Here is a 17,044-nt window from a genome sequence, read left to right on the forward strand (position 1 = left end):
CGTGGACTGACTACACTTAACAAGAGAAAACATAATTTATGCTTACCTGATAAATTTATTTCTCTTGTAGTGTAGTCAGTCCACGGCCCGCCCTGTCTTTAAGGCAGACCTAAATTTTAATTAAACTCCAGTCACCACTGTACCCTATGGTTTCTCCTTTCTCGTCTGCTTTGGTCGAATGACTGAATATGACATGTGAGGGGAGGAGCTATGTAGCAAGCTCTGCTGGGTGATCCTCTTGCAGCTTCCTGTTAGGAAGAGATATATTCCATAAGTAATGGATGACCCGTGGACTGACTACACTACAAGAGAAATAAATTTATCAGGTAAGCATAAATGATGTTTTTGCCATGAGGCCTTTCCATTTGTAGAAGGCAGAGGTAGTGACATTTTTACCATAGACAAGAAAAAAGACAGATGCGCAACATGTCCCAATATTGTTTGTTCCAGAAGGTGTGTATAATAAAGATGTGCAAAATTACACTCACATGTATTAAACCACTCCAAATAGTGCCGTGGGAGCAGTCTGGGATCTATAACAGTCACCCAGCAGACCAACCTCTTGGGAGAGAAGGATAATCTGTAATGTGGAAATACAAGAAGACACAAAGGTGCCTATATGGCCTAGTACAGTTTGGACCCAGGAGTATATAGTGTGAGTGGTATAATGTATACTCGCATTTGGTGTAGCATCTCCAATGATGCTAGTCAGACAAGAAGGGATCAATACAGTCACCCAACAGACTTAACAAGGCAAACAGCATTTGTCAGAGTTCCAAGATGTCCAATGGGTCAAATGAATATTGATCCAAAGAATACAGTGCAGAAAGTGTTTTTATATAAAAAATAACAAACTTTACTTAAAATAATTAAAAACAAGCGACGCGTTTCTCAGCAACAAGCTGTTTCATCAGGCTTATCTATGATCTTGATAAGCTTGATGAAACAGCTTGTTGCTGAGAAACGCATCGCTTGTTTTTAATTATTTTAAGTAAAGTTTGTTACTTTTTATATAAAAACACTTGCTGCACTGTATTCTTTGGATCAATATTCATTTGACCCATTGGACATCTTGGAACTCTGACCAATGCTGTTTGCCTTGTTAAGTCTGTTGGGTGACTTTATTGATCCCTTCTTGTCTGACTAGCATCATTGGAGAGGCTACACCAAATGTGAGTATACATTATACCACTCACACTATATATTCCTGGGTCCAAACTGTACTATGCCATATAGGCACCTTTGCGTCTTCTTGTATTTCCACATTACAGATTATCCTCTCCCAAGAGGTTGGTCTGCTGGGTGACTGTTATAGATCCCAGACTGCTCCCACGGCACTATTTGGAGTGGTTTAATACATGTGAGTGTAATTTTGCACATCTTTATTATACACACCTTCAAGGAACAAACAATATTGGGCCATGTGGCGCATCTGTCTTTTTTTCTTGTCTATAGATTGCCATCCTGAGATCCAGGCCGGGTCCTCCACAGATTGCTGCCTACCTCTTCTATCTACCTCACAATAAGAGACTCTCATCCACCTTTTAATAGTGTGAAATTAATTGTTTATTGGATCAATATTGTATCTTATTATAACATACTTAACTACATTATTGTTAACGTAATTGTTTCTTATATACACCATTTCATTGTAGATTTGGTTCTCTTTTATGCCTGTTAATATATAGGCATTAATTCTTATTAATTCCTAGCAATTGTTCTAATTAATTGTTCACCTGTACAGTATATTCATATAAGGGCGCCCCCTATCTAGTAGAATAACATTTGTACCATATTGACCAAGACATCCCTGGTTCATACATTTTATAAGAATAGCTATTGATTCCCATTAGACAACAGTATGTCCAGACCTACTGATGCAAGATACTCAGCTTTTCAGCCTGCATGATACTGAACAAAACTGGACCTTCTTGTCTGCAGTGGTTACATGCAGCTTGTAAAGTGTCTACATCTTAAGCCTGTTTTCAAGTTTGTGATATTTTCTCTGTGCTGATGCTGTTTTAAATTCTTTCTATTTTCCTCTGGTGTGCGTAATCCTTCAATGCTACTAGTTTTGCATAATCCAGTAGACTAGGCAAAGCTACTAGTTCTGCCTTGCTTTTCTCTTCTGTAATTACAGGACACATCTTTCTGGAGCATTATAACAGCAATTTTATTTTGGCTGCTACCTTAGACAAGGGCCTTAATTAAAGCCTATATATCTTGCTTGAATCCCTGCCTTAGGTAGTTTCCATATTACATACCCCCCAACCAAGACATGTTTTCTGTCTTTTTGTGTACTAATGGTTTGGGGGTTTTCAGCACAGGAACATCTGTTATTTAAATAGCATAACAATGTGCACTACATTAAAATGTTCCTCCTAAAATACAACATAATAAAAAAAAAGTCTCTAACTTAAGGGTTTTGCCGTTTAGTCTCATACAAGTTTTATTTTGTGCAAGAAGAATCAGTCTAAGACCGTTACATAGAATTATTACAGTTGCACATTTTTAACACCGCCTGCAAAGTTCTCTTGTTTCAAACCACTAAATAAGTTAATGACATTTATAGTGTATATGGTGCCTGAATATAAAAATCAAATAAACCAGATAGTTTGTGTGGATGAGGATAAATGGAGAGGGGATGGGAGAGGAAAGATTTTTTTTTTTTTTTTTTTTAAATTGATAACATTTTTAGCACAGAGTGGCAAGACGGTATTCTACTGTGAATAATGTAACTTTATAACATAAGGATATATCCGCTATATAGCTGTATGTTACTAGCTGTACAATAAATATACCATAATAAGGATATCTCTCATTTCCAGCCTACCCCGGTGGGATCAGTCCATGTAGATTCTGGTACCTCAGCAATAACCAGGGACAGCCATGGCCATAGAGAGCGGCCCTCGCAGACACAGCCTCTGAGAAACCAGGTTAGTGTCTTCCAATATTCATAGGATTTTGCTTCCTCTCCTTCTCATTCCCTCATACCTAGTGCACAACAGGCATAAGTGTGCTGCTTTGCCTGTCATAATGTGTGCTGCTGAGTGGGTTTGTTATGCATCACCCTCTCAAAGCAAAGGTCAAATGTATTTTTCTTGTTTGTTTTTTTGTTTTTTTTTCTAATTTGAGATTTGTTTTGAAAGTGATAACCAACCAGTTTTCACTAGGGAAAGAATTCTTATGAGCTCTTGTTTCATAAAGTAAATCATCAATCCAGTGGTAACATTAGACATTTGGATGGTAAAGAAGGCATATATGTCAAGTGTCAGCCAGAGACTATGTTGAGTTTTAGTATTAGAAATATTCACCTTCTATGAGCTTCTGCTGCTTATTCTTTACTATATGATGGTCTAAAATGTAAGATCTATGAATTTTAGGATGATTTGCTTGTAGTCTTAAACTGATCTTTGGACATATTAGAAGCAGTAATTTTGCCTTGAATAACTGTGTGTGCATAATTCTTATAGGCTTTATTCTAATTGGTCACCAATTAACCACTACTACACAATACCACAGAAGCAGACTTGTTAACTGCATTAGCCTAATTGTTCAAAATATTTAGCATGTTTTTGATATGTGAAAGATAATTTCAACTTCACCACAGGTGTTCCTTCTCTAACCAGTATATATTTTGTGGTAAGGACAGTTTTCCTTAGCAACTAAATACTGTAACTGTACCATGTAGTGACATTGCACCAAAATAATACACATGTCAATTTCTCTGGTTGAAACACCACAAAATGATCAATAGTGGTCTAGAGACAGTGACGAGGAAGCGATTGTAAGCAACAAATAATTCTACCTCTATATTGTAAGATGTAGGAAAACTTCTTATGTTGTGTATTGATTCATTCATGCTGGAGATTTCCCATGGGTAAAACACTACAGTTTGAAAAGGCAGAATGTATTTCTTAAAGGGACATAATACTCATATGCTAAATCACTTGAAACTGATGCAGTATAACTGTAAAAAGCTGACAGGAAAATATCACCTGAGCATCTCTATGTAAAAAAGGAAGATATTTTACCTCACAATTTCCTCAGCTCACCAGAGTAAGTTCTGTGTAAAAAGTTATACTCAGCTGCTCCCAGCTGCAGGTAAAAAAATTAAAAAAAATGAAGAAATGAACAGCAGCCAATCAGCATCAGCAGTGCTGAGGTCATGAACTCTTACTGTGATCTCATGAGATTTGACTTAACTCTCATGAGATTTCATAGAAAGCTTCCGTTACCTGATTGGTGAAATAATATGAGCGTGCACGATGCTAGTCCCTTCAGATGTCCCAGGACAAACACACTAAAATGCTGCTTAGAAATCCTTTACAATGGGAGGTGGCTACTGAGGAACTTTTGAGGTAAAATATCTTTCTTTTTTACATAGAGATGTTCAAGTGATATTTTCTAATCAGCTTTTTACAGCTATGCTGCATCACTTTCAAGTGTTTAAACATTTGGGTATTATGGCCCTTTAAGCAGTTTTGTTTTGTATCTTCTGCCTAACGCCTGTGTTAAGACAGATGTTCCAGCTGCAGATTAAATCCATACTGTAATCATTATTGCATTTTGGAAAATTGTTTCCAGTATGGCTGTCCTTGATTGTTTTCTTTAATGACCATGACTTGGTAGATTTCCCCTAGTGAAATAGTTGTTAATTTGGACCAGAAAAGAGACATACAGCTCATGCAGCAGTTTCTTTTTCTTGGTCCAAACTGTGTAATGGTACTTGCATTCTATTTGGATGTGTAGTGATGTTTACAGAGAATGACAAATGTTTTACTGGTTGTATGGGAAGTTATTTCTCCTGCCATTTTTAGGACAGAACTTTCTGATTCATTCATTGTCATGGAATATGGACCTTCAAAATGTTGTTTTGCAGAGAACTATTTTTTTTCTCCACCTAGATTCTGCCTTTGGAGAAATACATTTGACAGTTCTTTGAAGTTGGGGGGGTGGGGGGCGCTTCATGAATTTTTTGTTGAGCATCTCTTGTTGTTCTTCTCTCTGTCTGTCCCTCTATGGCTTCAGTGTTCTCCAGCAGCCTCCCTTTCCCTGTCAGCAGAGGGTTTTGGGGTTCTATCATCCAGTGAAGTCAGAGGTTAGTGGATGGAGCTAGAATTGGGAAGCTGTCGACCCTTTCCGACACCTCTGGCTCAAATCAAATGTTCAACTTTTCTGCCTCCCCAAACTGCCATGAGCTCCTAGAACCTTTTAAATGTATCCTGTCTGCTTTCCTTTAATCTCATAGGAAAGTTAATTGTAGTTCATTAAAAATGATTAAACCTTTTACATTGTGCCTATTAATCTTTTAATATTTAGTCTTTTTAAGGATATTTTAAATAACTTTCCAATTTTACTTCTATCACCTTTGCTTCATTTTTTTGGTATCCTTTATTAATGTATCCGCTACTTCTTGGAGCTAGCTGAACACATAGGATAAGGCAATGAGGAAGCATATGTGCAGCTAGCTCGTATCAGTGCATTTCTGCTCCTGAGCCTACCTAGGTATACTATTCAACAAAGGATAACAAGAAATCAAAGCTAAATAGAAGTAGTTTTTTGGGGGGGTTAGGTTGCTTATATATATATATATATATATATATATATATATATATATATATATATATCTACACAACACACAGAAAACCTTGCAATGTTTAAAAGCAAAACTGGGGGAAGTCAGTTACATTTGGCTCCAAAGGATCAAGCCCAGGACCACGACAAGGTCTCCCTTCCTGGGCCCTAAACCAGCACCCACACAATGCATACTTCCAAACAAACCAATTGGGAACCTCCCAGGGGGACACAGGCTTTTGTAAACTCCCCTATGTAAATACAAAACACAGGAATGGACCGCACTCACAGACTGGACTGGGCACACATCCTAAACCACGGCAAACTCCACAGCCCTGAATACTGACAGACAGCTGCAAAGTTCCCAGCAACCCAGGCAGTTAACCCCAGAGCACCCTGGGTGACAGGTCCGCAGGGAAGCATTACAAACATTATCAACACAACACGCAGAAAACCTGGCACTCGCCATATATACATATATATAATATATGTATGTATTTATTGCTCTATATTAATCATGAAAATTTTATTTTCTTCTACAAGATATGTCGAGTCCACGGATTTCATCCTTACTTGTGGGATTTATCCTCCTGCTAACAGGAAATGGCAAAGAGCACCACAGCAGAGCTGTATATATAGCTCCTCCCTTCCCTCCACCTCCAGTCATTCTCTTTGCTTGTGTTGGTAATAGGAAGAGGTAAAGTGAGGTGTTAGTTTTGGATTCTTCAATCAAGACATTTTTTATTTTCAAATGGTACTGGTGTGTAATATTTTCCTCAGGGAGAAATCGTCAGTCTAGATGAATGAAGAGATCATTTTTCTGCCCTGAGGTTGATGATCTTAGCAGACGTTACTAAGATCCATTCTGTTCCCACAGAGCTTCTGAAGGTAGTGCAAGAAAAATCTTCAGTGTGGAGAACGGTGTCATGCTACAAGCAGCATTGAGGTATGTTCAGTCGTTTATTTCTGAGAAGACTTGTTATATCAGAACTGGCTGACATTATTCCCTGTAGGGGAAGGGGTAAGCAGTAGACCTATATGGATTATGGTGGTACTGAAATTACCATTTTATAATTATTGATTACTACTGTTAAGTGGCTCAATAGGGGCTTGACACTGGGAGAGGAAGCTGAGAGACTTTCTATATTTATTATTTGGCATAGTGATATGTTTGAGTAACGGCATTAGGGGACCGCATGGCTTATTAAAACCGCTTCCCATGCGGTTATGGAGACCGTTAATGCAACGCCCACAGTGGGCGGGGCCTATTTCGCCCGCTCAGACGCACAGTTTTCTCCTCACTTGAAGGCAGCAGGCACTAGCTCCTTTTTACAATGTAAAAAGCATATTTTATGTAAAGAAAGTGTGCCTAAGGATGGTTCTCAGTCTGAAGAGAATCAGGATATGCCGCCTAATTGTCCCCAAGTGTCACAACCTTTAACGCCCACCCAAGCGACGCTGAGTTCCTCAACAGCGTCTAATTCTTTTACTCTGCAGGATATGGCTGCAGTTATGTCAACTACCCTTACAGAGGTATTATCTAAGTTACCAGTGTTACAGGGTAAACGCAGTAGGACAGGAATCAATGTGAATACTGAGTCCTCTGATGCTTTGTTGGCTATTTCCGATGTGCCCTCACAGGGATCTGAGTTGGGGGTCAGGGAACTTTTGTCTGAGGGAGAACTTTCGGAATCAGGAAGTGTTACCTCAGACAGATTCGGACGACATGTCCTTTAAATGTAAGCTGGAACACCTCCGCCTGTTACTTCGGGAGGTCTTAGTGACTCTGGATGACTGTGACCCTATTATGGTACCACCAGAGAAATTGTGTAAAATGGACAAATATCTGGAAGTTCCCGCTTACACTGATGTTTTTCCGGTTCCCAAGAGAATCTCGGAGATTATCAAGGAGTGGGACAGACCGGGTATACCGTTCTCTCCTCCTAATTTTAAGAAAATGTATCCCATATCAGACACTATTCGGGACTCTTGGCAGACTGTCTCTAAGGTGGAGGGAGCTATATCTACCCTGGCTAAGCGTACAACTATTCCTATGGATAAGAAATTGGAGGGTCTTCTAAAGAAGTTATTTATTCATCAGGGTTTCCTTTTACAACCGACAGCCTGCATTGTTCCAGTTACTACTGCAGCGGCTTTTTGGTTTGATGCCTTAGAAGAGTCTCTTTAAGATTGAGACCCCTTTAGAGGATATTTTAGATAGAATTAAGGCTCTCAAGCTAGCTAATTCTTTTATCACAGATGCCGCCTTTTAAATTGCTAAGTTGGCGGCTAAAAATGCAGGATTTGCCATTTTAGCGCGTAGAACGTTATGGTTAAAATTGTGGTCTGCCGATGTGTCATCTAAGTCAAAGCTCTTGGCTATTTCTTTCAAGGGTAAGACCCTATTCGGGCCTGAGTTGAAGGAAATCATTTCTGACATTACGGGAGGTAAAAGACATCTTCTACCTCAGGATAAGTCTGTTAAGATGAGGGGTAAACAAAATAATTTTCGTTTCTTTCCGAACTTTAAAGGAGTACCCTCGTCTTCCTCTTCCTCCACAAAACAGGAAGGGAATTTTGCTCAGGCCAAGTCCGTCTAGAGACCCAACCAGGCTTGGAACAAGGGTAAACAGCCCAAGAAGCCCGCTGCTACTACCAAGATAGCATGAAGGGGCGGCCCCCGATCTGGGACTGGATCTAGTAGGGGGCAGACTTTTTCTCTTTGCCCATGCTTGGGCAAGAGATATTCAGGACCCCTGGGCACTGGAAATCGTGACCCATGGGTATCAGCTGGAATTTAAAAGTTTTCTCCCAAGAGGGAGATTTCTTCTTTCACGATTGTGTGTAGACCAGATAAAAAGAGAGGCGTTCTTATGTTGTGTAAAATATCTCTCTACTATAGGAGTAATTTGTCCCGTTCCAAGACTGGAACAGGGACAGGGGTTTTGCTCAAATCTTTTCGTGGTTCCTAAAATAGAGGGAACGTTCAGACCCATTTTAGACCTCAAAAGTCTAAAGAAGTTTCTCAGAGTTCCATCATTCAAGATGGAGACTATTCGAACAATTTTACCAATGATCCAGGAGGGTCAATATAGGACTACCGTGGACTTGAAGGATGCATACCTTCATATTCCTATTCACAAGGATCATCATCAGTACCTAAGGTTTGCTTTCCTGGACAAACATTTTCAGTTCGTGGCTCTTCCCTTCAAGTTAGCCACAGCACCCAGGATCTTCACAAAGGTTCTAGGGTCCCTTCTGGCGGTTCTCAGGCCGCAGGGCATAGCAGTGGCGCCTTATCTGGACGAGATTTTGATTCAGGCGTCGACTTACCATCTAACAAAGTCTCATACAAACACAGTGTTATCCTTTCTGAGAACTCACGGATGGAAGGTGAATCTTGAAAAAAGTTCACTAATTCCACAGAGAAGGGTTCCCTTCTTGGGAACTCTGATAGAGTCTATAACCATGAAGATTTTTCTGACTGAGGTCAGAAAGTCAAAGATTCTAAATACATGCCAAGCCCTTCAGTCCAATCCTCGGCCATCAGTGGCTCAGTGCATGGAGGTTATTGGATTAATGGTGGCGGCAATGGACATCATTCCGTTTGCTCGGTTTCATCTCAGACCACTGCAACTGTGCATGCTCAGGCAGTGGAATGGAGATTATGCAAATTTGTCTCCTCCGATAAATCTGGACCAGGAGACCAGAAACTCTCTTCTTTGGTGGTTGTCGCCGGATCATCTGTCCCAAGGGACGTGTTTCCGCAGACCCTCATGGGTGATAGTGACAACAGACGCCAGTCTACTAGGCTGGGGCGCAGTCTGGAATTCCCTTAAGGCTCAGGGTGTATGGACTCAGGTGGAGTCTCTGCTTCCAATCAATATTCTGGAATTGAGAGCAATATTCAATGCGCTTCAGGCGTGGCCTCAGTTGACCAAATTCATCAGATTCCAGTCGGACAACATCACGACTGTGGCTTACATCAATCATCAGGGAGGAACGAGGAGTTCCTTAGCGATGACAGAAGTATCCAAGATAATTCGATGGGCGGACGCCCACTCTTGTTATCTGTCAGCAATCTACATCCCAGGAGTGGACAACTGGGAAGCGGACTTTTTAAGCCGACAGGTTTTTCATCCGGGGGAGTGGGAACTCCATCCGGAGGTATTTGCCTCTCTGATTCTCCGATGGGGCAGACCGGAATTGGATCTGATGGCGTCTCGACAGAATGCCAAGCTCCCAAGATACGGATCCAGGTCGAGGGATCCTCAGGCTGAACTGATAGATGCCTTGGAAGTGCCATGGTCGTTCAACCTAGCTTATGTGTTTCCACCGTTTCCTCTCCTTCCCCGGGTGATTGCTCGGATCAAAAAGGAGAGAGCTTCAGTAATTCTAATCGTGCTTACGTGGCCACGCAGGACTTGGTATGCAGATCTAGTGGACATATCCTCTCTGCCTCCGTGGAAACTTCCAGTGAGACAGGACCTTCTCATTAAAGGTCCTTTCCAACATCCAAATCTAATTTCTCTGCAGCTAACTGCTTGGAGATTGAACGCTTGATTTTATCTAAGCGGGGTTTCTCTGATTCGGTCATCGATACTTTGATTCAGGCACGTAAGCCTGTCACTAGAAAGATCTATCACAAGATATGGCGTAAATATCTTTTTCTTTTTTGGTGTGAATCCAAGGGCTACACATGGAGTAAAGTTAGGATTCCCAGGACTCAATCCTTTCTCCAATCCTTCTTGGAGAAAAGACAATCAGCGAGTTCCTTAAAGGGACAAATTTCTGCTTTGTCACTTTCTTATATAAAGGTAAGACGAGTCCACGGATTCATCCTTTACTTGTAGGATATTATGCTCCTGCTAACAGGAAGTGGCAAAGAGCACCACAGCAGAGCTGTCTATATAGCTCCTCCCTTAGCTCCACCCCCAGTCATTCTCTTTGCCTACTCTAAGTACTAGGAAGGGTAAAGTGAAAGAGGTGATAAAATATTAGTTTTTAATTTCTTCAAGCAAGAGTTTATTTTAAATGGTACCGGTGTGTACTATTTACTCTCAGGCAGCAGATGGATGAAAACTGCTGCTTGGAGGATGATGATTTTAGCATTTGTTACTAAGATCCATTGCTGTTCCCACAGAGGCTGAGGAGTACAGGAAACTTCAGTGTGAGGAATGGTTTCATGCTATGCAGCAATGAGGTATGTTCAGTCATATTTTTCTGGAGGGACTGTGTATTTCAGAAAGGCTGACATTATACCCAGGAGGGTAAGGGTAAGCAGTAATCCTAGAGCTAAAAGAAGGGCATTACTTAGCTTGCATATGGGGCCAATTACAAATATGGTTGACACTGAATTACAAATGTTTGGGAGCAAACGTTTTTTGACTTGGGAGTGCTTTAACATTTTTGTGGGCAATAATGTTTTGGGCAGCTTTAAGAGCACACATGGCTTAACTTTTGGGTCTCAGAACCCACATGGCTAGTTATAACCGCTCTGGTGCGGTTCTGTAAGGCTATGGAGACATCGAGTGAGATGGGCGGGGCCTATTTTCGCGCCTCAGATGCGCAGTTAGTTTGATCAGCAAGCTCCTGAGGGCCCTGGTGAATCTTTTGGGCCAAATCGAAGCTTTTACCCCAAATTTTCGATCCCTGAGGGCAGGTAGGGCCACAGCAGGGCTGTGGCAAGGTGCTGAGAGGGGTTTTTTTTTGGATCTGTGCCTATTTTCAATCCGGTTTGCAAATTAAGGGGTTAATTGTTAAAAAAAAATTGTTGTGCAATCTTAACTACCTATATTGTGTCTACATACAAAATTTTGAAAAATTTGGTGCATGTTTAGGCTGTTTTGCAGAACGTGTATGCTTTTTTTTTCTTAAAGGGACAGTCTACACCAGAATTTTTATTGTTTTAAAAGATAGTCCCTTTATTACCCATTTCCCAGTTTTGCATAACCAACACAGTTATAATAATATACTTTTAACCGCTGTGATTATCTTGTATCTAAGCCTCTGCAAACTGCCTCTTTTTTCAGTTCTTTTGACAGACTTGCAGTCTAGCCAATCAGTGCCTGCTCCCAGATATATTCAAGTGCACGAGCACAGTGTTATCTATATGAAATATGTGAACTAACACCCTCTAGTGGTGAAAAACTGTTAAAATGCAATCTGGAAGAGGTGGGCTTCAAGGTCTAAGAAATTAGCATATGAACCTCCTAGGTTAAGCTTTCAACTAAGAATACCAAGAGAACAAAGCAAAATTGGTGATAAAAGTAAATTTGAAAATTGTTTAAAATGACATGCTCTATCTGAATCATGAAAGTTTATTTTGGCCTAGACTGTCCCTTTAAAGGTGCAGTACCGTTTTTTAAGATTATTTTTTTCACTAAATAAAGTGTTTTCATGCTTGTTTGTAGTCATTACTAGCCTGTTCAACATGTCTGACATTGAGGAAAGTCAATGTTCAATATGTTTAGAAGCCATTGTGGAACCTCCACTTAGAATGTGTCCCTCATGCACTGAAAGGTCAATAAATTGTAAAGAACATATTTTAGCTACTAAAAGTATGTTGCAGGATTATTCTCAGTCAGAAGAGAATCAGATTTTGCCATCTAATTCTCCCCAAGTGTCACAACCATTAACGCCCGCACAAGCGACGCCAAGTACTTCTAGTGCGTCTATTTCACCCTGCAAGATATGGCCGCAGTTATGAATACTACCCTCACAGAGGTTTTATCTAAGCTGCCTGGGTTGCAGGGGAAGCGCAGTAAGTCTGGTGTGAGAACAAACGCTGAGCCCTCTGACGCTTTATTAGCCATATCCGATGTAACCTCACAATGTTCTGAAGTGAGGGATTTGCTGACTGAGGGAGATATTTCTGATTCAGGAAATATGTTCCTTAAGACAGATTCAGATATGACGGCTTTTAAATTTAAATTAGAACACCTCCGCTTATTGCTCAGGGAGGTTTTAACGACTCTGGATGATAGTGACCCTTCTGTAGTTCCAGAGAAATTGTGTAAAATGGACAGATTCCTAGAGGTTCCTTTCTACAATGAAGTTTTTCCGGTCCCTAAGAGGATTTCGACATTGTTACTAAGGAGTGGGATAGACCAGGTATTCCGTTCGCTCCCCCTCCTACTTTTAAGAAAATGTTTCCCATATCTGACGCCGTGCGGGACTCGTGGCAGACGGTCCCTAAGGTGGAGGGAGCTATTTCTACCCTGGCTAAGCATACAACTATACCTATCGAGGATAGTTGTGCTTTCAAAGATCCTATGGATAAAAAATTAGAGGGTCTTCTGAAGAAAATATTTGTTCACCAAGGTTTTCTTCTCCAACCTATAGTATGCATTGTTCCTGTAACTACTGCAGCGTCCTTTTGGTTTGAGGCTCTGGAATAGGCTCTTCAGGTTGAGATCCCATTAGATGATATTCTGGATAGAATTAGGGCTCTCAAGCTAGCTAATTCTTTCATTACAGATGCCGCTTTTCAATTGGCTAAATTAGCGGTGAAGAATTCGGGTTTTGCCATTTTAGCGCGTAGAGCGTTATGGCTTAAGTCCTGGTCTGCTAATGTGTCATCAAAAGCTAAGCTTTTAGCCATCCCTTTCAAGGGTAAGACCCTATTCAGGCCTGAACTGAAAGAGATAATTTCAGACATCACTGGAGGGAAAGGCCATGCCCTTCCTCAGGATAAGACAAATAAATTGAGGACCAAACAAAATAATTTTCGTTCCTTTCGGAACTTCAAAGGTGGTCCCTCTACCTCTTCCCCTGCCACAAAGAAAGAGGGGAATTTTGCTCAGTCCAAGTCAGTATGGAGACCAAACCAGACTTGGAACAAGGGTAAACAGGCCAAGAAGCCCGCTGCTGCCACCAAGACAGCATGAAGGGTTAGCGCCCGATCCGGGACCAGATCTAGTAGGGGGCAGACTTTCTCTCTTCGCTCAGGCTTGGGCAAGAGACATTCAGGACTCCTGGGCTTTAGAAATAATAACCCAGGGGTATCATCTGGATTTCACAGATTCTCCCCCAAGGGGTAGATTTCATCTTTCAAGGTTGTCTGTAAACCAGACAAAAAGAGAGGCGTTCTTACGCTGTGTAGAAGACCTATATACCATGGGAGTGATCTGCCCAGTTCCAAAAACAGAACGGGGCAAGGGTTCCACTCCAATCTGTTTGTGATTCCCAAAAAAGAGGGAACCTTCAGACCAGTTTTGGATCTCAAGATCCTAAACAAATTCCTCAGGGCCCCATCCTTCAAGATGGAGACCATTCGGACTATTTTGCCAATGATCCAGGAGGGTCAATATATGACCACCGTGGACTTAAAGGATGCGTATCTACACATTCCTATCCACAACGATCATCACCAGTTCCTCAGGTTCGCCTTTCTGGACAAGCATTACCAGTTTGTGGCTCTTCCCTTCGGGTTGGACACAGCTCCCAGAATTTTCACAAAGGTGCTAGGGTCCCTTCTGGCAGTTCTAAGGCCGCGGGGCATAGCTGTGGCGCCTTATCTGGACGATATCTTAATCCAGGCGTTAACTTTCCAACTAGCCAAGTCTCACACAGACATCATGGTGGCTTTTCTAAGATCTCACGGGTGGAAGGTGAACGTACAAAAGAGTTCACTTATCCCTCTCAAAAGAGTTCCTTTCCTGGGAACTCTGATAGATTCGGTGTACATGAAAAGAATTTTGACAGAGGTCAGGAAATCAAAAATTGTATCCATCTGCCGAGCTCTTCATTCCATTCCTCGCCCGTCAGTGGCTCAGTGTATGGAGGTAATCGGCATAATGGTAGCGGCAATGGACATAGTTCCGTTTGCTCGCTTGCATCTCAGACCACTGCAACTTTGCATGCTCAAACAGTGGAATGGGGATTATGCAGATTTATCTCCTCAGATACATCTGGACCAAGAGACCAGAGAGACTCTTCTTTGGTGGTTGATCATCTGTCCAAGGGAATGTGTTTTCGCAGGCCAGCATGGGTCATAGTGACGAGGGACGCCGGCCTATTGGGCTGGGGTGCAGTCTGGAATTCCCTGAAAGCACAGGGATTGTGGACTCAGGAGGAGGCTCTCCTCCCGATAAATATTCTAGAACTGAGAGCGATATTCAACGCGCTTCAGGCGTGGCCTACGTTAGTGTCGGCCAGATTCATAATATTCCAGTCGGACAATATCACGACTGTAGCATATATCAATCATCAGGGGGGAACAAAGAGTTCTCTAGCGATGATTGAGGTTACCAAAATAATTCAATGGGCAGAGACACTCCCTCTTGCCATCTATCAGCAATCTATATTATATATATCCAGGAGTGGAGAACTGGGAAGCGGATTTTCTAAGTCATCAGACTTTCATCCGGGGGAGTGGGAACTCCATCCGGAGGTGTTTGCTCAATTGATTCAGCAATGGGGCACACCAGAATTGGATCTGATGGCGTCTCGTCAGAATGCCAAACTTCCTCGATACGGGTCCAGGTCAAGGGATCCTCAGGCAGTACTGATAGATGCTCTAGCAGTACCCTGGTCGTTCAACCTGGCTTATGTGTATACACCATTTCCTCTCCTTCCTCGTTTGATTGCCAGAATCAAACAGGAGAGAGCTTTGGTAATTTTGATAGCACCTGCATTGCCACGCAGGACTTGGTATGCAGACCTGGTGGACATGTCATCTCTTCCACCATGGACTCTGACACTGAGACACGACCTTTTGATTCAAGGTCCGTTCCAGCATCCAAATCTAGTTTCTCTGCGACTGACTGCTTGGAGATTGAACGCTTGATCTTATAAGATCAAGCGGGGGTTCTCTGAGTCGGTCATAAATTCCTTGATTCAGGCTCGAAAGCCTGTTGCCAGGAAAATTTATCATAAGATCTGGCGTAAATATCTTTATTGGTGCGAATCCAAAGGCTACTCATGGAGTAAGATCAGGATTCCTAGGATTTTGTCCTTTCTCCAAGAAGGATTGGAGAAGGGGCTATCAGCTAGTTCCTTAAAGGGACAGATATCTGCTTTATCAATTCTACTGCACAAACGTCTGGCAGATGTTCCAGACGTTCAGTCGTTCTGTCAGGCTTTAGTTAGAATCAAGCCTGTGTTTAAACCTGTTGCTCCGCCATGGAGTTTGAATTTAGTTCTTAAGGTTCTTCAAGGGGTTCCGTTTGAACCTATGCATTACATAGATATTAAGCTTCTATCTTGGAAAGTTCTGTTTTTAGTTGCTATCTCTTCGGCTCGAAGAGTTTCTGAACTATCTACATTGAAATGCGACTCGCCTTATCTTGTTTTCCATGCTGATAAGGTGGTTTTGCGTACCAAACCTGGATTCCTTCCTAAGGTTGTTTCTAATAAGAATATTAATCAGGAAATTGTTGTTCCTTCTCTGTGTCCTAATCCTTCCTCCAAGAAGGAGCGTCTTTTGCATAACTTGGACATGGTTCGTGCTTTAAAGTTTTACTTGCAAGCGACCAAAGTTTTCCGTCAAACATCTTCTTTGTTTGTTGTCTATTCTGGAAAATGTAGAGGTCAAAAAGCTACGGCTACCTCTCTTGCCTTTTGGCTGAAAAGCATCATCCGTTTGGCATACTAGACTGCTGGACAGCAGCCTCCTGAAAGAATTACAGCTCACTCTACTAGAGTGGTGGCTTCCACATGGGCTTTTAAATACTATGCTTCTGTTGAACAGATTTTTAAGGCTGCGACTTCGTCTTCACTTCATACCTTTTCCAAATTTTACAAATTTGATACCTTTGCTTCTTCGGAGGCTATTTTTGGGAGAAAAGTTCTTCAAGCAGTGGTGCCTTCTGTTTAACCATCTGTCTTGTCCCTCCCGTTCATCCGTGTCCTGTAGCTTTGGTATTGTATCCCACAAGTAAAGGATGAATCCGTGGACTCGTCTTACCTTTATAGAAGAAAAGTAAATTTATGCTTACCTGATAAATTAATTTCTTCTATGGTAAGACGAGTCCACGGCCCGCCCTGTCATTTTAAGACCGATTTATATTTTTTTGATTTACACTTCAGTCACCTCTGCACTTTGTAGTTTCTCCTTTTCCTTCCTGTACCTTCGGTCGAATGACTGGGGGTTGGAGCTAATGGAGGAGCTATATAGACAGCTCTGCTGTGGTGCCCTTTACCACTTCCTGTTAGCAGGAGGATACTATCCCACAAGTAAAGGATGAATCCGTGGACTCGTCTTACCATAGGAGAAATTAATTTATCACGTAAGCATAAATTTACTTTTTGCTACACAAACGTTTGGCAGATGTTCCAGACGTTCAGTCTTTTTGTCAGGCTCTAACCAGAATTAAGCCAGTGTTTAGACCAATTGCTCCACCCTGGAGTTTGAATTTAGTTCTTAATGTTCTTCAAGGGGTTCCATTTGAACCCATGCATTCCATAGATATTAAGCTGTTATCTTGGAAAGTTTTGTTTTTGGTTGCTATTTCTTCTGCTCGTA

The 17,044-nt window shown here is 41.6% G+C and overlaps 1 protein-coding gene across 1 annotated transcript in view; it reads left to right on the plus strand.

The window, feature by feature from the left end:
* The window catches only part of CSNK1G1 (casein kinase 1 gamma 1), a gene marked incomplete in the record, with an annotated part of 566,217 nt that overhangs the window by 462,309 nt on the left and 86,864 nt on the right, over positions 1-17,044 (plus strand). The window contains 1 exon segment of the mRNA XM_053717378.1: positions 2,829-2,936. Coding sequence (XP_053573353.1) covers positions 2,829-2,936 — 108 coding nt within the window.

The sequence above is a fragment of the Bombina bombina genome, chromosome 6 (genome assembly GCF_027579735.1).
Source record: "Bombina bombina isolate aBomBom1 chromosome 6, aBomBom1.pri, whole genome shotgun sequence".
Lineage (NCBI taxonomy): Eukaryota > Metazoa > Chordata > Amphibia > Anura > Bombinatoridae > Bombina > Bombina bombina.